General features: G+C 42.8%; 1 protein-coding gene across 1 annotated transcript in view; it reads right to left on the bottom strand.

The window, feature by feature from the left end:
• The window catches only part of EGFR (epidermal growth factor receptor), a 153220-nt gene extending 138188 nt beyond the window's left edge, over positions 1-15032 (bottom strand). The window contains exon 1 of the mRNA XM_066190628.1: positions 14632-15032. Within this exon, the coding sequence (XP_066046725.1) occupies positions 14632-14737 (106 nt within the window). The 5' untranslated portion in view covers positions 14738-15032. The remainder of the gene's footprint in view (positions 1-14631) is intronic.
• Positions 15033-18480: the final 3448 nt, after the last annotated feature.

Here is an 18480-nt window from a genome sequence, read left to right as displayed (position 1 = left end):
TAGAGAAATGTCAGGTATCCGCCCTCAGCAGTCACACCCTAGAGAAGTGTCATCACTGGAACCTCTCAAAACCATCACTCCCTTTCACAATGCAATTTTTGTCACCTGTAAAACAAGACTCTTGAACTTGTACAAACTCTAGCTCAACATAGAACTTGGCTGATTTCTAAGAGATTGCATATAGACTTGAAATAACACATCTGTCAAAGAGCTTGCTGAATTAGATCTATCGCTATTTATTTCCATTAACTTCTGAACAAATTCATGATCTCCTTCCACTGCAGCATTCACCAAGAGTTCAGTTCCTACTCTCACTTTAGCTACATGCACTTTAGAAATCTGTCTAATGTACTCTTATAAGCGCTACATAGATGGGAGCTGCTTGAGTACTGGGTGGCATAGCAGTTGCTGTGGTAACACCATTTTTTCTTAAATGATAAAGCAAGAGTGCCAGAGGCCTCTATATAATAAGAATTACATATTAACGTATCATCTCAGGCCTACAGTAAATAGTTCTCAGGAAGAGAGAGAGAGAGGTGTATGCTACACACACACGCACACACGTTTCTTTGCAAGAGCTCCCATGTAAAAATTTTGGCTTCAACACATCCAGTGCATGTGAGTGAAATGCCACTCAACTCCATCAAGTTCATTCCAGCAAGTTTAGAGATATCTCATTTTTGCTAATCCATGAGACCACTGCTTTGGCTGGCAGAAATCAATGCCTGAAGCCACAGCACTTGACACAGCCTAAAGAATTCACCCAAATTAATCACAACCAAAAATGTATCTAGAAACAATCTTTTTGGAAAAGAAAGTGGAAGGACAATTACCAGAATATCTATTTACTAGACTTACTTGCCTTACCCAGGCAAATGACTCATTGCAAGTTATAACACTGATACCATAAAATCTTGGGATGTGATTATCATCTTACCTTCTGTTTGGGGAGAATTATTTTTTGGCATAGAGTTCATATAACACAGTGAAGTATTCCATATCAGTTTTTCCCTTTAAACTAGATGAGAAGAATTTTCTTAGGCAAATAAAGTAATAAAAAAACCCTGAACCTGCAGTGGCAGGGAAAATATCCACAGACTTCAAAGGGATATGATGCCTTTGGTTTGCTGGATTGAGCATGAAGAGAAAATACATGTCCCTGCTGCAGTGTTACTGTAACTGACAAGCAAGAGTTCCAGATTTTCTTCCCTCTCCTCCAGCTGCCCATAATTTTACCTTTTCCAGAAGCTTCCATGCATGTAGCTGTAATGTTTTTTTCCAAAGTTGCACATTCTGAACCTGAAGAGCCATTTTGAGGCCCTCCTTGAATTCCACTTTACCACCCACTGTCAAGTACATCAGGAAGGTGGAGATGGAGCAAGCAAGTTTATCAATGAGCCATTCAAGATCATTAACTTAAGAATTATATTTTTCTGGGGCAAAGCAGTCCTGAAGCTGTACAGGTGGAGACTGGAGAATATATTCCCCCAAGATACTATCTTACCTCTACCATCACCCCCTAAAGAAAATAAAACAAATAAATATAGGCCAGCAGTAACTCTAGGAGGACAGACCTTGTGTCTATTTAGCACATTTCTGTTCCCCTCCTCCCCAGAGTACAAAAATGAAACTCCACATACAACCAGGTAAATCAGCTCCTCCTTTCTATCCCATGCTGCACAGGTAGAAAGTCCATGTTCAACTCTCCATTAAACTTTGTATTAGCAATGCTTACGCATTGGATATGTTGAGTATCACCAACAAAATATCAGAGCTGGAGCAATACACTGCTTGACTAAACTAATGACATTTTCCTGCTGTCCTCACTACATTATCAGTGCAGTATTAACAGTGATGTTGCTTAATGCACTGTTAAATACTCTGTGCTATTTATTTTCTTGCAAAAGAACTTCCTTCTCTTCCCACTTTGGATCAAAGCCCATTTTGCATCACACTATGGCCAATAATTAATCTGACCAGTCATGTGGAAGGGATGAGGGGAATAGAAAGGAGATAGGAAGGTAGTAGCTGTGAAAACAATTTGAAGGGACCATACATTGACAGAGCTTGTATATCATTGACAAAATTTAAGCATTTCTGTGCTTCTTTTTTTAAATGGAGTATCAATTCTTATGAATGTAATTAAGCCTTTTAAATGTTCATATTCTAGTAATTATAATGCCAAAAAACCCACAGTGAAAGCTAACAACAGAGTAGAAATATAGTAAACTTAAACTATTTTTTAATTTTCATACAAACTCTGCACTGACATTGCCTGTGTCTGCTGACCTAGTGAGCAACTGGCAGAGGTAATGAAAAAGTGCCTGTCATCTACACACAGGAACCTCAGATGTAAACCCACTCCAGCCCAAGCCAGGTAAGGAACTTCTGGGCAGCTACAGCAATTGTGGACCTGAATCATTAATTCTTAGCTGACAGTGGTTTTTATTATTTATTATTAGTTATTACATCTTCAGAGTGAAAGCCTTATTTTATGAAATTACATAAACACAACTGATGGTAGCAATTTATTCCAGGACCTGAAGACGCTCACTGGCAATCTAACGATGAATGGAATTTTTGTTGACAATTTTACAAAAGCTTTTATCAGAATTTATGGGCCATTAAGCCCAACAGTGAGATTACCAGTACGATATCATCTCTCTCAGTAGTACAGTGTTGGCCCACAACAATCCATTTTCTAATCCCCTCTATTATAATCAATCTGTTTACTTAGAAGTGATATGTTTGCTGTTTCTGAAATGATCTGAGTCTTTGAAACCGTATTCTAGTACACAGATAGGATCCAATAGGTACCATACCTAAATAGGATAAAATAACCCTTCTTTAAAATTCCAACAGTCAATTTAGATTTTCTTTTCATAAGTTGAAATACAAAACACAGATGTTAGCATATCTGTATTAAATTACATGATACAGACAATACAATAAAAAAAGGTGATATTTCTCTCCAGAACACCAAAGGATTCAGTTCTTGGCCCGAGTTTGCCACTGACACCCTTCTATGCCCTATGCTATAAGGAATCAATTTGGGTCATAGTAACTAATTACCAGATAGAAAAGAAATAAAAAGGTGTTAATTAGTTATTTTTACTCTTAATTCACTGAATAACATGCACTCATTGATGCAAACCAGACTGCTGCTGTTCAAATCAAGATGACCCTCATTTAGAAAAAGGGTCTGTTCTTCCTTTTTTGCACATGCTAAATCTTTCATGTGTCAGCCAGAATTATCCACACATACTGATGGGAGCATCTTACACACTGCTGAACACAAACTTCCTTGGTGCTGGATTAGTTCATCTACCACAGACAACTGTGATAAACTGATGCTGCCTAGGGGATCTGCCTCATTAAGGAGGGAAAGAGAGAACAAAAGCAGATCTGAAATAATAAAATCATTAACAAGAGCACCTTGAAGAGCTTATTAGGTAGGAAACAGACTGACAATACCATTGTTCAACACTTAATTACTTCTTGAAGACTAGATAGAAGTAAGACAGCATTTCAGCGGTCATCCTTTCAAATTAAAAACAAAAAGACAAATATCAAACTGATCCATTAACTGGGCATGTATCCTAAAACAGGTGTTTTAAGAAATAATGAGATCCTACCAGATAACTGCAGATGCTCAAGTTTTGACTTCACCTCTTACTGCAAACTCCTTCACTGCAAGAGGTCAAATTAGGAACCACAAATTATTTTTACACCAAATTAAAAATGCTGCAACTCAATTACTTATCCTTACAGGCAGGTGGAAGCTGAACACACAACATACATTTGTCTTACATGCTTTCCCTTCCAGATCTGCTGTGAAATACTTGTCGCCGCTCCTACTCTTGAAGACTGAACTTCTGCTGGTAATTTTGGGGTACTGACAATGGCATCAGTATCTACCCAGCTGTTACAAACATGGCAGTAAAGGCAAAGTGTGGAGCTGATACCACCTTGCAAGCTCCTCACTCAGTCTGCTGCACAGACATCAGCTCAGTTCTCATGTTGACTTCCCCCTGCTACATGAGTGAAACCTGGCATAGAAGCCTGTGCCGTGTCCCCAGCATGTTTGGATACACAAGGACCAGCTAGAAGGGGCTTTTTTCATTAGAAAGCTAAACACCAAAGGGTCCATTTGCACGGGCAATCAGTGCCCTGTTACCCATTGTGCCTCACTAAGGACAGTCTCAGCATTCTGATACCAGTCAAAATTCAAATATGGAACCTGAGGTGGAAAAAAACTCTCTTGCTGGGCATAATTCATCTTCTGTTCACATTACCACAGACCTCCATTAGGAAAGACCTGGATCAGTACCTGAGGGAGGGGAGATGTGACTGTTACCACTGGTTTTCTGACAGCTTGTTTTTTAGGAACGTTTTCAGAGCCAGGGAGAGAAAGGGAGAGAAGTCAAAGTCACGCTTTCACCATTTCCCAACTCTCCACAAATGCCAAGGGCCCCATGTCCTACACACTGCTCTGTGGTGCAAAACCCATGTTCATGCAGAAATCTACCAGATTCAATTACAGTCCAGCTGTGACAAATCAGCTTCCAGAGTCAGGACTTTGCCAACTAACAATTCTGCTTCCAAAAAAATTGGCTTGTTTTGTTCTGATTAAATTGGTTTTACACTTGGGGTTTTCTGTTTGTTTTTAATGGGAAAGAAAAAAAAAAAGGCATGTACTTGGTGCTGAACTAGTCTGAAGAGCAGTAAAACAAACTGAATCCTGTTCAAGAATTGAGAACGTCAAAATCCCATTCATGAGAAATAGGTTGCAACAAAAATGGAGGAGAAAAACCACTCCACTCCTGTAACTTAGATCTGCACTAAAAGCCCTTACTATTCAGCAGTTTCCAAAACATCGTGCCAACCAGTCACTCAGACTTCAGGACAACTCTCCCACATTTTTGTGGGGGAAGGTTTCCTTGTCTTCATGTGCCCAGCAGATGATCTGTGAACCTTCAGATTTAACACATGAGAAGCAAATTTGTTCAACAGTCATATCTTCTCATAATACAGCTGTCCCTTACCAATGATTAAAGGAAATAAGAAGTTTTTATTTTTCTCCCAGCTTCTAAAGTTTGTGCAAAATTCACCACCAATGCCCTCAGTTAGGAGAACTGTAACTTCCACTCTCTGAAGAAATAATGATCACATATGGAAAATGGCATTTTTATCTGGCACTGAAGATCTGATACCTTCATTACTTTGAAAGGCTCTTTTATCAAATAGGTATCACTTGTCTCTAATGTACCTTTCATGCTATATTAACTGAAAAAGTTGCAAAGAAACATGATAGCAAAATTTTCTCCTGAGCAGCACAGACGATCACTTGGCCAGTAAGCCCTAAATCTTACCTGTTCTCCGTAGCCCCTTCAACCAGTGCTATTAATTGCCTTTGACTGTTCAGAGTGAATTTTATTAAATTAGCATTGCTTTGTCCATGGTACAAACAGGTATGACAGAGTAGTAAAGTGACCATATATTTTTTTAAATCTACAAAATCATCAAAACTACCTGGGATTTTTCAGCTTGGTAATATAGCTACCTAAAATCAACCCAAACTACAGAATAGCATCAGGAAACAAAGAACAAGAAGACTTTTTCTTCCTTGCCTTCTACATTGAATTGCAATGCTCCCATCCCAAGTCTAAACCCAAGACCAGAAGTTGCAGGTGATCCATGAAGCACATCCCCTTCAGAACACCAGGGTCAGCACATAATCCATAAACAGATCTGAGAAAAGCAGTTTTCTGCACCTCTGGTTATACACATCCATGGGAGTTGATGGCCAAGTAAGACATGAAGGAAAGTTAAGACTGCAGCAACTGTAAATGTTTGAGAAGCACTTGCTTGAGAATTCCCCACTACAAATACAAAAATGGAGGTGGCCTTGGCCAGGTGATTTCTTTTTCCTGTTAAGTATCTGCAGAAAATTCACAAGAAAATGTAAGTGTAGAAGACACAGCACAATGCCACCTGTGCAAAACAAATGTGCACCTCATTTTAATGTGAGCTCTGGTTAAGTGGCTTGTGTTGAAATGCTACCTATCATTCCAAGTGTAAACCAGCTTAATCATATCTATTGAAAACACATAATAAATAACATGAAATATGCAACATGCCATCCTAATTGCAGAGGTTGTCTCACTTACTAGAAGTCATTTATTTATTCAAATGACTTGAGCTACGTGATTCAATCTGAATCATGGGAACTAGTTACTGATTTGTGCAAACAGCCTCTAACTTCTTTGCCAAAGGCATTGTTGAAATAACTGACCCAACTGCTAAAACAAGCTTCTTCCTTGAACCCTGGCTCATGCTTTAGTCTTACCTCCTGAGGGAACTTCAGAAAACATCATTGTTCTACAAAAAAATTGTGAACTTAATTTTAAAAAAATTAATTCCAATGTAATGAATTAATAATGCAATGGGAAAATTGGTATTTTCAAGATCAAATAATTGCTTAGTGATAGGGAACTGCACATGCAACCAAAACTTCACTTTGCAGAACTGAAGTACACAGCTCTCAAGAAGAAACATCCACTGCCTCGCACATGAATCAAACTCAACTTTCAGAATTGCACATACGTCTCAGACTTAATGGGGGAGGGGGAGCAAATACATATCCCCAGACAGAAGCAGCTATTTTTTTTTTTTTTTTTTGGCTGGTTGGTTGGTTAGGTTTAGGGTTTTTTTTTAAAGTTAGACCTTGCAAAAGTGAAAATTACCATCATAACTATGCTGCAGCTACACAGAAAGCATAATTTAGAAACAGTTCAGACTTTACAACTGCTTGCACCCAACCTTGATTTACAGCTACTGTCTCACACTGCCGTTATTTCAGGAGGTGCCGCGGCTTCCCCCGGGCGGTGGAGCAAGGGGCCAGGCATGCTGAGTCCTACCACAGGCAGGGAGTGAGCACGCCTCAACCACCAGGAGCCAAGCCAGACGCATGCCACCACAGGTCACCTCATCCCAGGCTCTGGCCAGCCTCCATCAAAGGACATGTCCCCAAGGAAGGGCACACAGAAGGGCCTCCTGGAAAGGGAAGGAATGATGGTCTGCATGAGACATTTCTTCAAAGCTTGTGAATAGGCCTCAGTAGGATGTCGGTTACCTTCAACTTCAGGCAGCGTTTATCATTGGCTTGGGCATGGGGTGAGAGGCCAAAATACTAGCAGGCAACTTCATCAGTGGCCAGATGTGTTGCCTCAGGCAAGCATTCAATGTCTCTGTGGCTTCAATCCCTTGAATCATGATAGGTAAAACAATACTTTTCCCTATCTAGGAAAAGTGCTCTGTGAGCTCACAGTGCCCCAGTGCCAAGACTGGCCGATTTCCAGAGCTTTCCTGGTTGTCTTCATATTTACTGCAGAATCTGGTGATGGGAAGGAAGGGATTATGCCACCATGTACCAAACATACAAATCCTGTTCCCAGAAAGTGATAATTTTCTTCTTATAAAAGCCAGAGCTAAAATACTACTATCCTGTCATCAAGACAGCTGGTTTATATCCTCTTCTCTTTCCTTCCACCTCTTATTCAGAAAACATCCTGTTTGGCACAGTCCCTGCCCACTCATCCAACCCTACTGGTCTCTGCACCCAGGAAGGAACCATCTACCTTAGCAGAGTGGTTCTGGCACACCTGCTTTTTCTGATCCTGAATACTTACAGTTTTTCAGTTTGGGATGGAGGGGGCTGGCAAAACCCCCACTTTTCCAAGGAGCTAGAGGATACTCCTGGGGAGGCTACCTACCTTTCACATGGCACCTTTGCAAGGTAAAGGAACCAGAGAGAGGTAATCCCTAGACAAGAAGGCTTTTAACCCACACAGAAGGACTGCTGGCCCTTGGGGCATTGCTACTGCTCGGCAGTGTCACCCTGCCTGCCCAGAGTCCCCGCCTGCCTGCTCCTGCACCTCCAGCAAGGAGCCTGCAAGGCTCAGGCTCCTCTGGAGCTCAGCAACATATGGTGAAGGTGCCAAACATGCAGAGGCCAGGAAGATAATGGATACCAAGCTTTTTTTAATTTAAACGTATTTATTCAGCCCTATTTCGTTGTTTTTACTCTTTCATTATTTCAATTTATGAAAATAGAAAAAAGTGATCCCAAGCATTTTGGACTTGTTCACAGAGATCACAGCAGAACTATAAATGTATATACAAATGACAGTTTACCCCACTCCCAAAACCTTAATTTTTTGAGCCAAGCTCAGCAAACATGCTTTGGCCAAAAAACTAAGTGGGAGGGAGGTATAAGAAAATTAAGTGGTATTCTGGTATTTTCAAAATAAACCTGCACATTTTCATTTCGAATGGCATTTCATTTTGCTTCTTACCCAACTTGAAAAGAAATCGTCTCAAGTCAAATTTGATCTTCCAGATTATATTAAAACAGGGGGTTTTTTTCTTGGTGTTTTGTTGCTGGGTTTTTTTCCCCTTCACTTCACTAAAACCACCCCTGACAAAATTGCTTCGGTATGACTGGAAATTATTATTTTTTTCTAGTTTTTTGGGGTTTTTTTCCTCTTCAACCACTGAAACAAACAAAAGTCACTTATGATTCAATGCACTCTGCTAGTAGAAAATGCATGTGAACACACAGATGTTTACTTCCATGTACACAGATGTGCTGAGCAGATGAAGGAATGCTGGCAGAAGGAGAATCCCTACATCTGCCCTGCACGGATCCAACAACAGGCAAAACACACTTTGCATTGAAGCTTCCCAATGAAAGCTCACACATCCCTATGGGATACATAAATCCATCATGTCTCTCTCCTACCTATGCCTCCTGTTTTTCAAAAAATAATTTTAAAAAGGTGTGGTAGCACTTGCACTTGCTAGCTCAACAGCCAACCCACATGGCCACATCTTTTCCCTCTGGTCATCAGAAAGATTGATTTCCTGTTTAAACACACAATCAGAGAGGTAGGTTTCTCATGTTTCTTCCTTTGAGCAACCCTCAATAACATCAAGCATGGAGGGCACAATACCCACACCTACACATTACCCCTATAAGACAAACTACAAAGTTGTGCCGCAGTTCCTAATACGGAACCATCTTGCTTCAGCAGAAATAGACATTTATTTTGGTCCAACTTCTCTGTACAGAAGAGCACAACCTTTTTTTCCCACATTTCCTTGAAGAATGACTTCTTCTGCACATATTAATGCCAAATGTTCTGTAACTATTTCTGAAATTAAAAAAAAAAATACACTATTACTCAATACGATTAGGTCAGCAGAATTCAGCAATAAAAAAGGAAGCATTACAATTCCATTTGCCACAGTTGGAAGTCAAGAATAACATAACCAGAATGGACTGAAACACCACAAGGTCTCATACTGTACCTACTAATAGTGTTCCTGGAAGAAGGGGCACAGGAGAAGGTCAAATCCATATGTACTTAACAGGATCAGTTAGTACCGTATTAAGCTGAATAAGGACTGTCAAAGTCCACACAAAACATCAAGCAGCAGATTTCCACCCTGTGTACCAGTAATGCCTGGAAAAAGACAATTCACCTGAACACTTTCCACCAACACCTAAGCAATGCTGATAAACCCATAGTGCAGGCACTCAGTGTTCTCATGCATTTCATGAGCTCTCTAAAGCCAAGAGGTATGAACAGCAGAGATCCTCAGGAACAGAGGATTTCTGGTGAGTCACATCCAACACAGCTCTTATACCATCCTCATCACCAGAAGCGTGTGGCATTGCGAAGCTTTGTTTGAAAGGTGCATCCCAGCAGTGAGGGCCCCTCGTTATCATCCCTGTTTTTCTGCCATAGAGCTCAGCATCACACAGCTCCTGGTCATGGTCGCTATCACAGGTGCTGAGTGAAGCACTGCTCAGGACCCAGAGAGGCAAGTTCTGCACTTAGAACAAGATATGATGCTCAAGCTAACCTCGACACAAGTGCAAGACAGGCAGCTATCCCTGTCACTGCAAAAACTGCTGCTCGAGTGCTCATCGCAGGCTACACACCTCCTACAACTGCCACAAAGCAAATGCAGGAATCAAAAAGTGAGAACGATCCTTCCACTGAGAAGCAAATAACAGCTCTGCTGCATTTCCTAATAACTTTCTGATAAAGCTAGCAATTTCCCAGCCAAGCTGAATGCGAGTCTTGTGCCAGATGAGCTCTGACTGACAGAAGTTCATTTTCCACTAGTAAATGTCCAAGGAAAGCCGTAGAGCAGAATGGGGGTTTGAGAAATTACAAGCACAATTAGAATATGCCTAGTGCAGTTCACACAATTCCAAAATGACAATTATTCTGTCTAGCAGGTAATCTTTTTACAGAATTTGACTAGTCTAGATTTAGAAAGGTTTGTCAGCCAGGTCACCGCAGGAAGTGTTTCTAATATGAACAGCCAGAAGATGCTTTTGTTAGTATAGCCAGTTCTGGCTCCCTCAAATAAAAGTTCTACAAGTCAAATTTGTGTTACACAGACCCTTTTGCAATACAGATCCAAGCCTAACATGAGATTTAACACAAGTTCTCATACCCATAAATGCTGGTGCTTATAACATAACATGCTGACACCAATTTTGAGTATCAGCTCTTTTTGGAAAAATTCACTTACATACACAGTGTGACTGCACTCTCTGGTGCACACAAACTACTGAAAACTGAACTAGAGCAAGGGTTTGTAGCAACATCAACAGTTTCTATGCAAAACCACTCCATGAACGTACAGTCATCCTCCCAAAAGTGAAGTAAATCTTCCACTAGGCTTGTTTCTGAAGAGCTATTAAGCAAAGGCAGTTTGTGCTCAAGGAAGATAAGGACACTTTCTGAAGGAACTGGTTTGGCTAGTCAGCTATCTTGCTGCTAAAGCTAGCATAACTCAGTGATTTCAGTGATACATGGATACCTAAATGCAAAAGTCAGCCCTGAGGACCATAATGGCATTGTGTGACACTCCCCAAAAGTCTGTCTTTATAAATTAACAAATAAATTACAATGGACTACTCTGATTGTAATGTCTCCAGGGCATTGATCTTGATTTCCTATTTATCTGCAAATCTCTTAATATACTCTTGATGCAAGAAATAACACATTTGTATTTAGTAGCACTTCAGCATCTAGTTTGCTCACCACACACACACAATTTGCTAAGAGGCCAATCTCCCTTGTAAAATTTTGCACATAGTCATTATATTTTGCAGATTGCCTGAATTAAGGAGGCGAATGCCAGCATTTTACCTTCCCTTTGCTGATCTTAGTGACGGGTTTTGGGTTTTGTTCTTAAGCATTCACACAGTGAGGTACTGGAATAAAAGCAGCTCTACACTCAACACTATTTATTTCTATTATCTTACCAAATTGGGCTGTATCAGTATCTAAGTTTCCATTTCTCTAACCATATTTACCATCAGGACTGCACAGATTTATTTTAGTTTCCAAATCGAAAAATGTTCGGTCATTTACCCAGGAGAATTGAAAATAATAGATGGTTGCATAGGCAAGACTTCACATAATAAATACCTACACAAACATATTAGCTCCTGTCCACATAGAAAATTCCTCTTGTGTGAGTGGTAATACAAACACAGGAATGAGAGAACAGTGTACCAGCTCTCCCAGGACTTAAACCTGAGTATAAGACATTCTTCATCTAGTACCAGGTAGACAGAGAGCATTGCTGATTCCTCAGCCAAGCTGTGGATGTGTCGGCAGCCCCCTGCTCCTGGGAAACGGCCATAGCAGGCACAACTCACAGGCTTCTCCTGCCAGGTCTCTGCTCCACAGAGCAGCAGCCAGGTTACACTGAAGTGTATCTAAAAAGTCGCTGGATGCTTGCATGTAACTGGATCAAGCTCTGCACAATCCACAAAGACTCATCTACTTGTACGCATCTGTCATAAGCAAGCACAGAATAATACACAGTGCAGAAATTACAAGACAATGTAAAGGGCAGCAATACTCAACGTAAGTGCACACACAGCCCACACGTAAACACTGCACAGGATATTAGACAAAGGTTTTTCACCTGCCATGGACATGAGCATTTCAATACCCTAAAGAATTCAGTCCTTTGTACAAGACTCCAGAAACAAAAAGCTACCACAGTCCACTCTGGCAGCTCCTGAGCTGCCCAGCACGCCTGCATGCACACTCCCGACACGGAGCAGCACACTCCCATCCCACAACGGCTGCAGCTACAGATCAAAACTAGAGATATAAAACCAATATATAGCAACAAAAAGCAATTTGCTGAACTGTAGCACTGTTGCTGAGCACTGGCACACAAAAAGAACATGGGTCAAATGTGTCCAGGGTAAGCTGCATGCCAGCTATCACAGCTATTTACTTCAGGTACCACCAAGCAGGCCTCCCAGGGTACATTAGTAGAAATCCGGATTAATTCCACTGTGCTTAATGTGGGTCAACATCAGAGCAGGTAGACAGAGGCGGGTATTGATTCCCGTGATGACAGTACTTCACTTTTGAGAAATGCTGTTTAGTTCTGGAATATGTTCAATTAGGGTTTTTTTTGTATCTTAATGACTACGGAGTTATAAGAACCAATTTTCTCTCATCCATCTTCAAGAAATTTAATCCTAAAATTTTGGGAGAAGACACAATTATATTTAAATTTCCATTGAAACATTATGTTGATTGGATCTTTTAGGCTGATTCTGATGTTCTTCCAACAGTTGCCCAGGCACCTTTTCTTTTTTTGAGACATCTCCTTTTGGTAACAGAACAAATCAGGTTGAAGCTTTAAGAAGTGGCATTTCACACGCGATTTGAACTTGCAGAAGTGTTGCATATATTTATGACAGCAAGCTTCCTTTCAGCATTTCTCTGAATTCTGATGCTAGGTCTTATCATTTGACCAAGGAGGCAGTCCCCAGCATACACTGATCCTCTGCTACCTGCTGGACCTGTTGCTCCAAAACAGTATCTCACAATTCTCAGATGCTGCTTCATTTTATGCCTCTGAGTAATTTTCTTGCTCATCTTCAAGTGTGGGGAAAAACTAATAAAGTCCACTCAATTGATTAATGCTTTCTGAAGAAATCCTTCTGGCTTCACCTCTGCCACTGAGAGGTACAGTTACTTGCTGACACAACATCCTGAGAATAATCCCTATTGAATTTATCATGTAACTGATTATTATTTAGCAATCCTCAAAATACTGGCAACCTTCTAAGCTTTTGAGACACAGAATTAAACATTATAAACAAGGTAATTCTCTTCTCTCTTTACACATTATACAGGGCATGTGCACCTGAGACTGCATCTCAAAAGACAGGCAGAGCAGATGGGAGGCACTTTACTTCTCATCAGCTTCAAAGGGTGAGGAAAAATAAATAAATAAATAAAAAGAAAACCGGGAAAGAAAAACTGCCCATGTTACATCAACAACAGGTATGAACTTGATTTCTGGAACAAGAGAATCTTTCTGCTTTTTAAAGGTTGTGCAACTAGTTTTTTTGGATGGGGTGTTCCTTACTTTCAGGGCGGTTTTACAGTCCAAAGTCACGAAAAACTCTAACTCAGTTGCTCTAAGCCATGCAATCAGCCTTTCTGGAAAGCTCCCTTCTCCCGCTTTTTCTTTAAAATGAATGAAAGGAAAAAGAAGAAAAACCAAACCACCCAAATCTGCATTTTTTCCTCCGACTGGCAGATTTCCAAGATAAAGAGGACTGCTCTCCGGCTGGAACAGCAGCCAGGGCCTGCTCTCCAAACTCACAAAAGAGAACACCACACACAGAGAAAAAGCTACGGGCCTGACCGGCCAGAAACGCCTTCTCATCCCCTGAGACAGCTTCTCCCAATAAAGAAGGAAAACCCAGGCACCCGCGGCAGCCCCACACCCCGGCCCCACAGCCAGCCCCGACGTGCTGTTCCCACGCACCGCCGGGACGGGCGGGCAGCGCCGGGGCTGGCAGCGCCGGCAGGCTCGGGACAGGACGGGACGGCGGCTCCTTCGCGCCGGGTCGGACACGGATAAATCGCTCCTTTCTGATAACTGCGGAACCAGAACCCACATGAAGTTTCTCTTCTTTTCAGTCACCCCACCCCAGGTGTATACTTCTTTCTATTATTACTATGACTATTTCTGAACAGGACAAGCGGAGGTGTCCGTGTCAGAGAGACAGCGGGTTACCGGAGCGGTGCTTCCTCCGGAACCCCGCGGGTTCTCCCCGCCGCCACGGTGCAGAGGAGCCGGGAGCGGCTGTGCTGGGCTGAGCCGGGGAACGCTCCCCGGGGAGCGACGGGGCAACGTGGGAAGGGGGGAAGAATAAAAAAGAAACACTAAAGGAGAGAAGCACGACTGATGAGATATGCCAAGGCTTATTCCCTTTTATTTCCTCCACCCCCACAAAAGAAAATAAGCCAAGAATCAGGAAGTCAGGGCTGCGTGATCGCTGCTATAGGTTTGGGTTTCTCCCCGTTTCTCCGCTCTCTCTGTTTGTGAGGTGGGTTTTTTTGTTTCGAATTGTCTTTTTTCTTAGAGAAATAAGTAGTTGGGACTTTACCACCGCCTCTTCCCACGGGAGGCCGCGGCACGCAGCCGCCCGCAGCCCCGGCTCCCTGATCCCCCCGGACGCAGCCGGCAAAGGGCGGCGGGACCCCCGCGCCCCCCTACCTTTCTTTCCCTCCACGGCGAGGCAGAGAGCGAATCGCCCCAGCAGCAGCACCAGGACAGCGGCGCCGCGGGGCCCGGCGGCAGCGAAGAGGCTGCGGCCGCCCATGCTGCGGGACTGCCGCTCCCTCAGCGGAGTGCCTGGGGGTCGGACGGGACGGGCGGAGCCGCTCCTGCTCTGCTTCTCTCCCGCGGAAGCGATCAGCTCCTCTCCGGCGCTCTGCCCTGCGCAGCTCCGAGCAGCATGCTGGAGGGCGGCCGTCGAGGTCTGCGCGCACACGTGCGTGCCCCACTGCGGAGGGGCTGCTGCCTTCCTCCTCCTCCTCCTCCCACCTCTGCTCCTCCTGCTTGCAGGCGGCGGGGGGTGCACAAGGGCTCGCGGAGCGGCTGGAGGCGGCTGTGGGACGGGGTGCGCCCGGCTGCGCTCACCACTCAGTCGCGGAGCGCAGGGGCTCCCTCTGGGGACGCCAAGGAGGAGGAGGAGGATGGGGAGGGAGCAAGGAAGAGAGGGAGGAGAAACCGGCAGCGCCTTCCCCGCCCAGGTGGTGAAGGGGCGGGTCCTCCACCTGTCCCGGAGTATAGGATGAGAGGAGATAGGAGCCGGGACGAGGTAGTTTGGCCGTTCCTTCTTGCTCAGAATGGTGTATATGTGTGGATTTTCTACTTCCCGGCAGTTTCTGCCCAGCAGCTGCCAAAGGCATGAGCGAGAATTTGCGCCACTGCTCTCAAAAAAGCGGAGTGGCCCTAAAACGCAGCTCATGCCTTCCCTGTGTCCCCACCCCGGAGTGGTGTGGGGGCAGAGGTTTACAGCAGTGCGAGTGCCCCGGGGCGGGTTGCAGCAGAGGCGCTGTCCCGTCCCGTTCCTCAGGGAGAGCTGTCCCGTCGCAGCGCCAGAGAGAGGAGTGCGGGCAAGGGAGAACTGAGGCGTTTTACTGGGGAGCAGAGAAGCGGCTCCGGAGGTTCGATCCAGACCCCAGGGACGCATCTCCGGGGGTCCGGCCTCGTCTCTGCCCCCCGAAATTAGCGGAGCCCACTCGGTCTCTGCGGATAGTCCTGCTCTCGTTCTGGTCCCAATTGTATTTTACTCCCAATACTTGTAAGTCCAAGTGTGTGCTTGGAATGAAACAGCGCAGTTTTAGTGTATTTAGCACACGTATAACAGGGTCCGTGTCGTGCCCGTAGCGCTTCTATTCCTTTGCCACTACCACTGAGAAAGTGCTCCTTGCTCCGCGTAGCAAGTTGCTTAATAAACACAAAATAGCACAAGTGTTGCTGAGGTGCTCCAACAAGAACATCCGCAGACGTTAAGCAAAAGAGTACCTGTATGGTGCCCCTTTCCCTCAAGAGGAAAACCCAGGCTATACACTGATCATGAAAATAGTCCTATGGGTTTTTAATAGAGAACTTTCTCTGCAAAGTGGGAGGAAGCACTGTCTTGTCACTCAGGTATGTAAACAGGACATAGACGTGTCGCTTGTCTGGGCTGGGGTTTCTCCGAATAAATCATGATTAATCACTCAAACTTGCTGATCGCTGGTGGTAATTTCTTCCTAAAGCTCTTGTGAGGGCTTAGGTTACACAGTCAATAGGATATGAAGTCTTGAAACTGCGGTGATGAAGTGGGAACTCCAGAACTAAAGCCAATAATGAGGTTTGGGAAATTCCGTGCTAAATGTCTGTGTCCCGTCACAGGGCAGTTGGAACACAATAGATTGCAAAACAGCCACTGAGTGTACCTTGACTTTTCTCTGTTATTCATGTTTCTCTGAGAGATGCATCACACTTCTCCTACCAGTCAAATTCCTCTGTAAAATCTTTTTTTTTTCTTTTCTGATAGTTGAACTAGCCACTGTCCTAACCAGGCAAAGAAAACTACCATCCCATTTACACATCATAGCACAATACCCCATGCCTGACCACATGCCTTTAATCATTTATTAAGATGAGCTGCATTACAAGACAGCTTTCACATGCTGTAGCTGACATTCTGGTTCGATTATATTTTGTAAATAATGTAAAAGATGTACTTTGAAGTAAACTCAGACATGAATAATACCTGAGGAGCTCTATTCATATGATTGGTTTCATGGCTGTAACTGAGGGCAGAACCTGAGCTTACAATACATTATTAGTACAAATTTGCTTCAAAGATTCTCACACAGCGCAACTTCATAGGCACTGTGTATATATGGTTCACTTTCATTTATTTAGACAAATACGAAGATCTTGAAAAGGGAGAGAGGCCTAGGTAAAAGAGATCAGCTTCTAGGGATGGAAGATTTTCAAAACATCATCAGCACACACTAATGCTAACAGCTTGCATTATGATAAAGGAAAGGCAATTAAGACAACCAAGAAATGAACTTCAAATCAGTTCTGTACAATTAAATTTGTGCCCCTAGACATGCACACTGGGTGTCAAGTTAACACTGTAGAAGGCTATAGGGTTTTTAAAATCTAGAAAAAGAAAGGATTCAAAGTGACAAATGAAAACCAAACTAAACTAGACTAAACATGGGGAAAAAAGAAAACATTTCTGCAATTGAATTCAGTGGAGAAACTGGTCCAAATCCTGTCCTAACATGCTGAAGAACAAATACTTGCTTTGCAGAATTTTTGTGATTCTACCTGCTATACTGAGAAGGAATATTTCATACTTGCTTCACCTCCCCATCACGTACTGCCCTTACATAAATGCAGATAAATTCAAGTATTCAGTCCTAACTAAACATCTCCTTCATTGCTGACATGGTGAGCAAGAGGAGACTGGGCAAATTGCCCTATAAATATGTTTTTTCCCACGCTGCAGATACCCACTGCAGGAGACTCTCATCTGCTGCTGGCAGTGCAGTACTGCTGAAGGAGCTGCACAGCAAGCTGCTATAAATTCTGTCCTTCCACCTTTGTGAGCACAAATGTGTTACTTTTGTGGCATTGTGCTCTGCTTGCCAAGGTCACGAGACACGTAAAGGAACTCTAAGACTGAAATTTGAGAAGCTTACCACGGGCAGGAATTTCAGGCCTTTTTTACACAAGTGAGCAATTTCTGAAATGGTTTGAGTTCAAACATGACATTTTCCCTAAACAGCTGGTCACATACTTGGTGACTGCCTTTGGTATAACTCCTTTGAAGTGAACATGAATTTCACCAAGGGCATGTAATATCCATGTTGTAAAATTTTATTACTGGCTGCATGTGTACATCGATCAAAGGTCATGGAACAAAGGCCAACCTTTTGATCACCAATTTTTCAATTGATAGTTCATAGTGAAAATACTAAATGCAACATCTGTCTTCAGCTTTCTTTTGATTTGCTTTATGGTATGTGTATATATATATATATATATATATTTTATATATTGTCTTCTATATATTAAGCATAAAACATGCTGACTGACCTATGAAGTGAAGATCATGTAATCTGGTCATTTTTCCACATGATGATACTTCTGGATTCCAAAATTTGACTGTGGTTTCTCACCACCACTTGCCTGCACCACTGAGCTGGTTACTTCGCCACACATGGAGAGAAGTAGCTATAAGAGGATGAATAACTGATTTCCCTATCAGTGGAAAAAGCAGGACTATTTCTCCTATCTCTTCTACATTCCCTCAAAACAGAATACAGTTTCAAAATCCTCTCAAGAGTAAAAAAATCCCTGCTGCTGGATCCTTTCCTTACATTAAAAAAAAAAAAAAGAAGAAAAAAAAAAAGGTGTTGCTTTTGAATATCAACCAAGAGTGGGTCAGCATTTGACCCTCAAAAAAAATTATCAGCAACCATTCCTCAATGGCAATGCTACTCTTCTCTGCGAGTTGTGAAAGTGATTTTAAAGGGTAGGCCTTTTACT

This window comes from Chamaea fasciata, unplaced genomic scaffold (assembly GCF_029207755.1).
Source record: "Chamaea fasciata isolate MVZ Bird 193981 ecotype frontalis unplaced genomic scaffold, bChaFas1.0.hap1 SCAF_1, whole genome shotgun sequence".
NCBI classification, from domain to species: Eukaryota; Metazoa; Chordata; class Aves; order Passeriformes; family Sylviidae; genus Chamaea; species Chamaea fasciata.
This window is presented reverse-complemented; position numbering and strand designations above follow the sequence as displayed.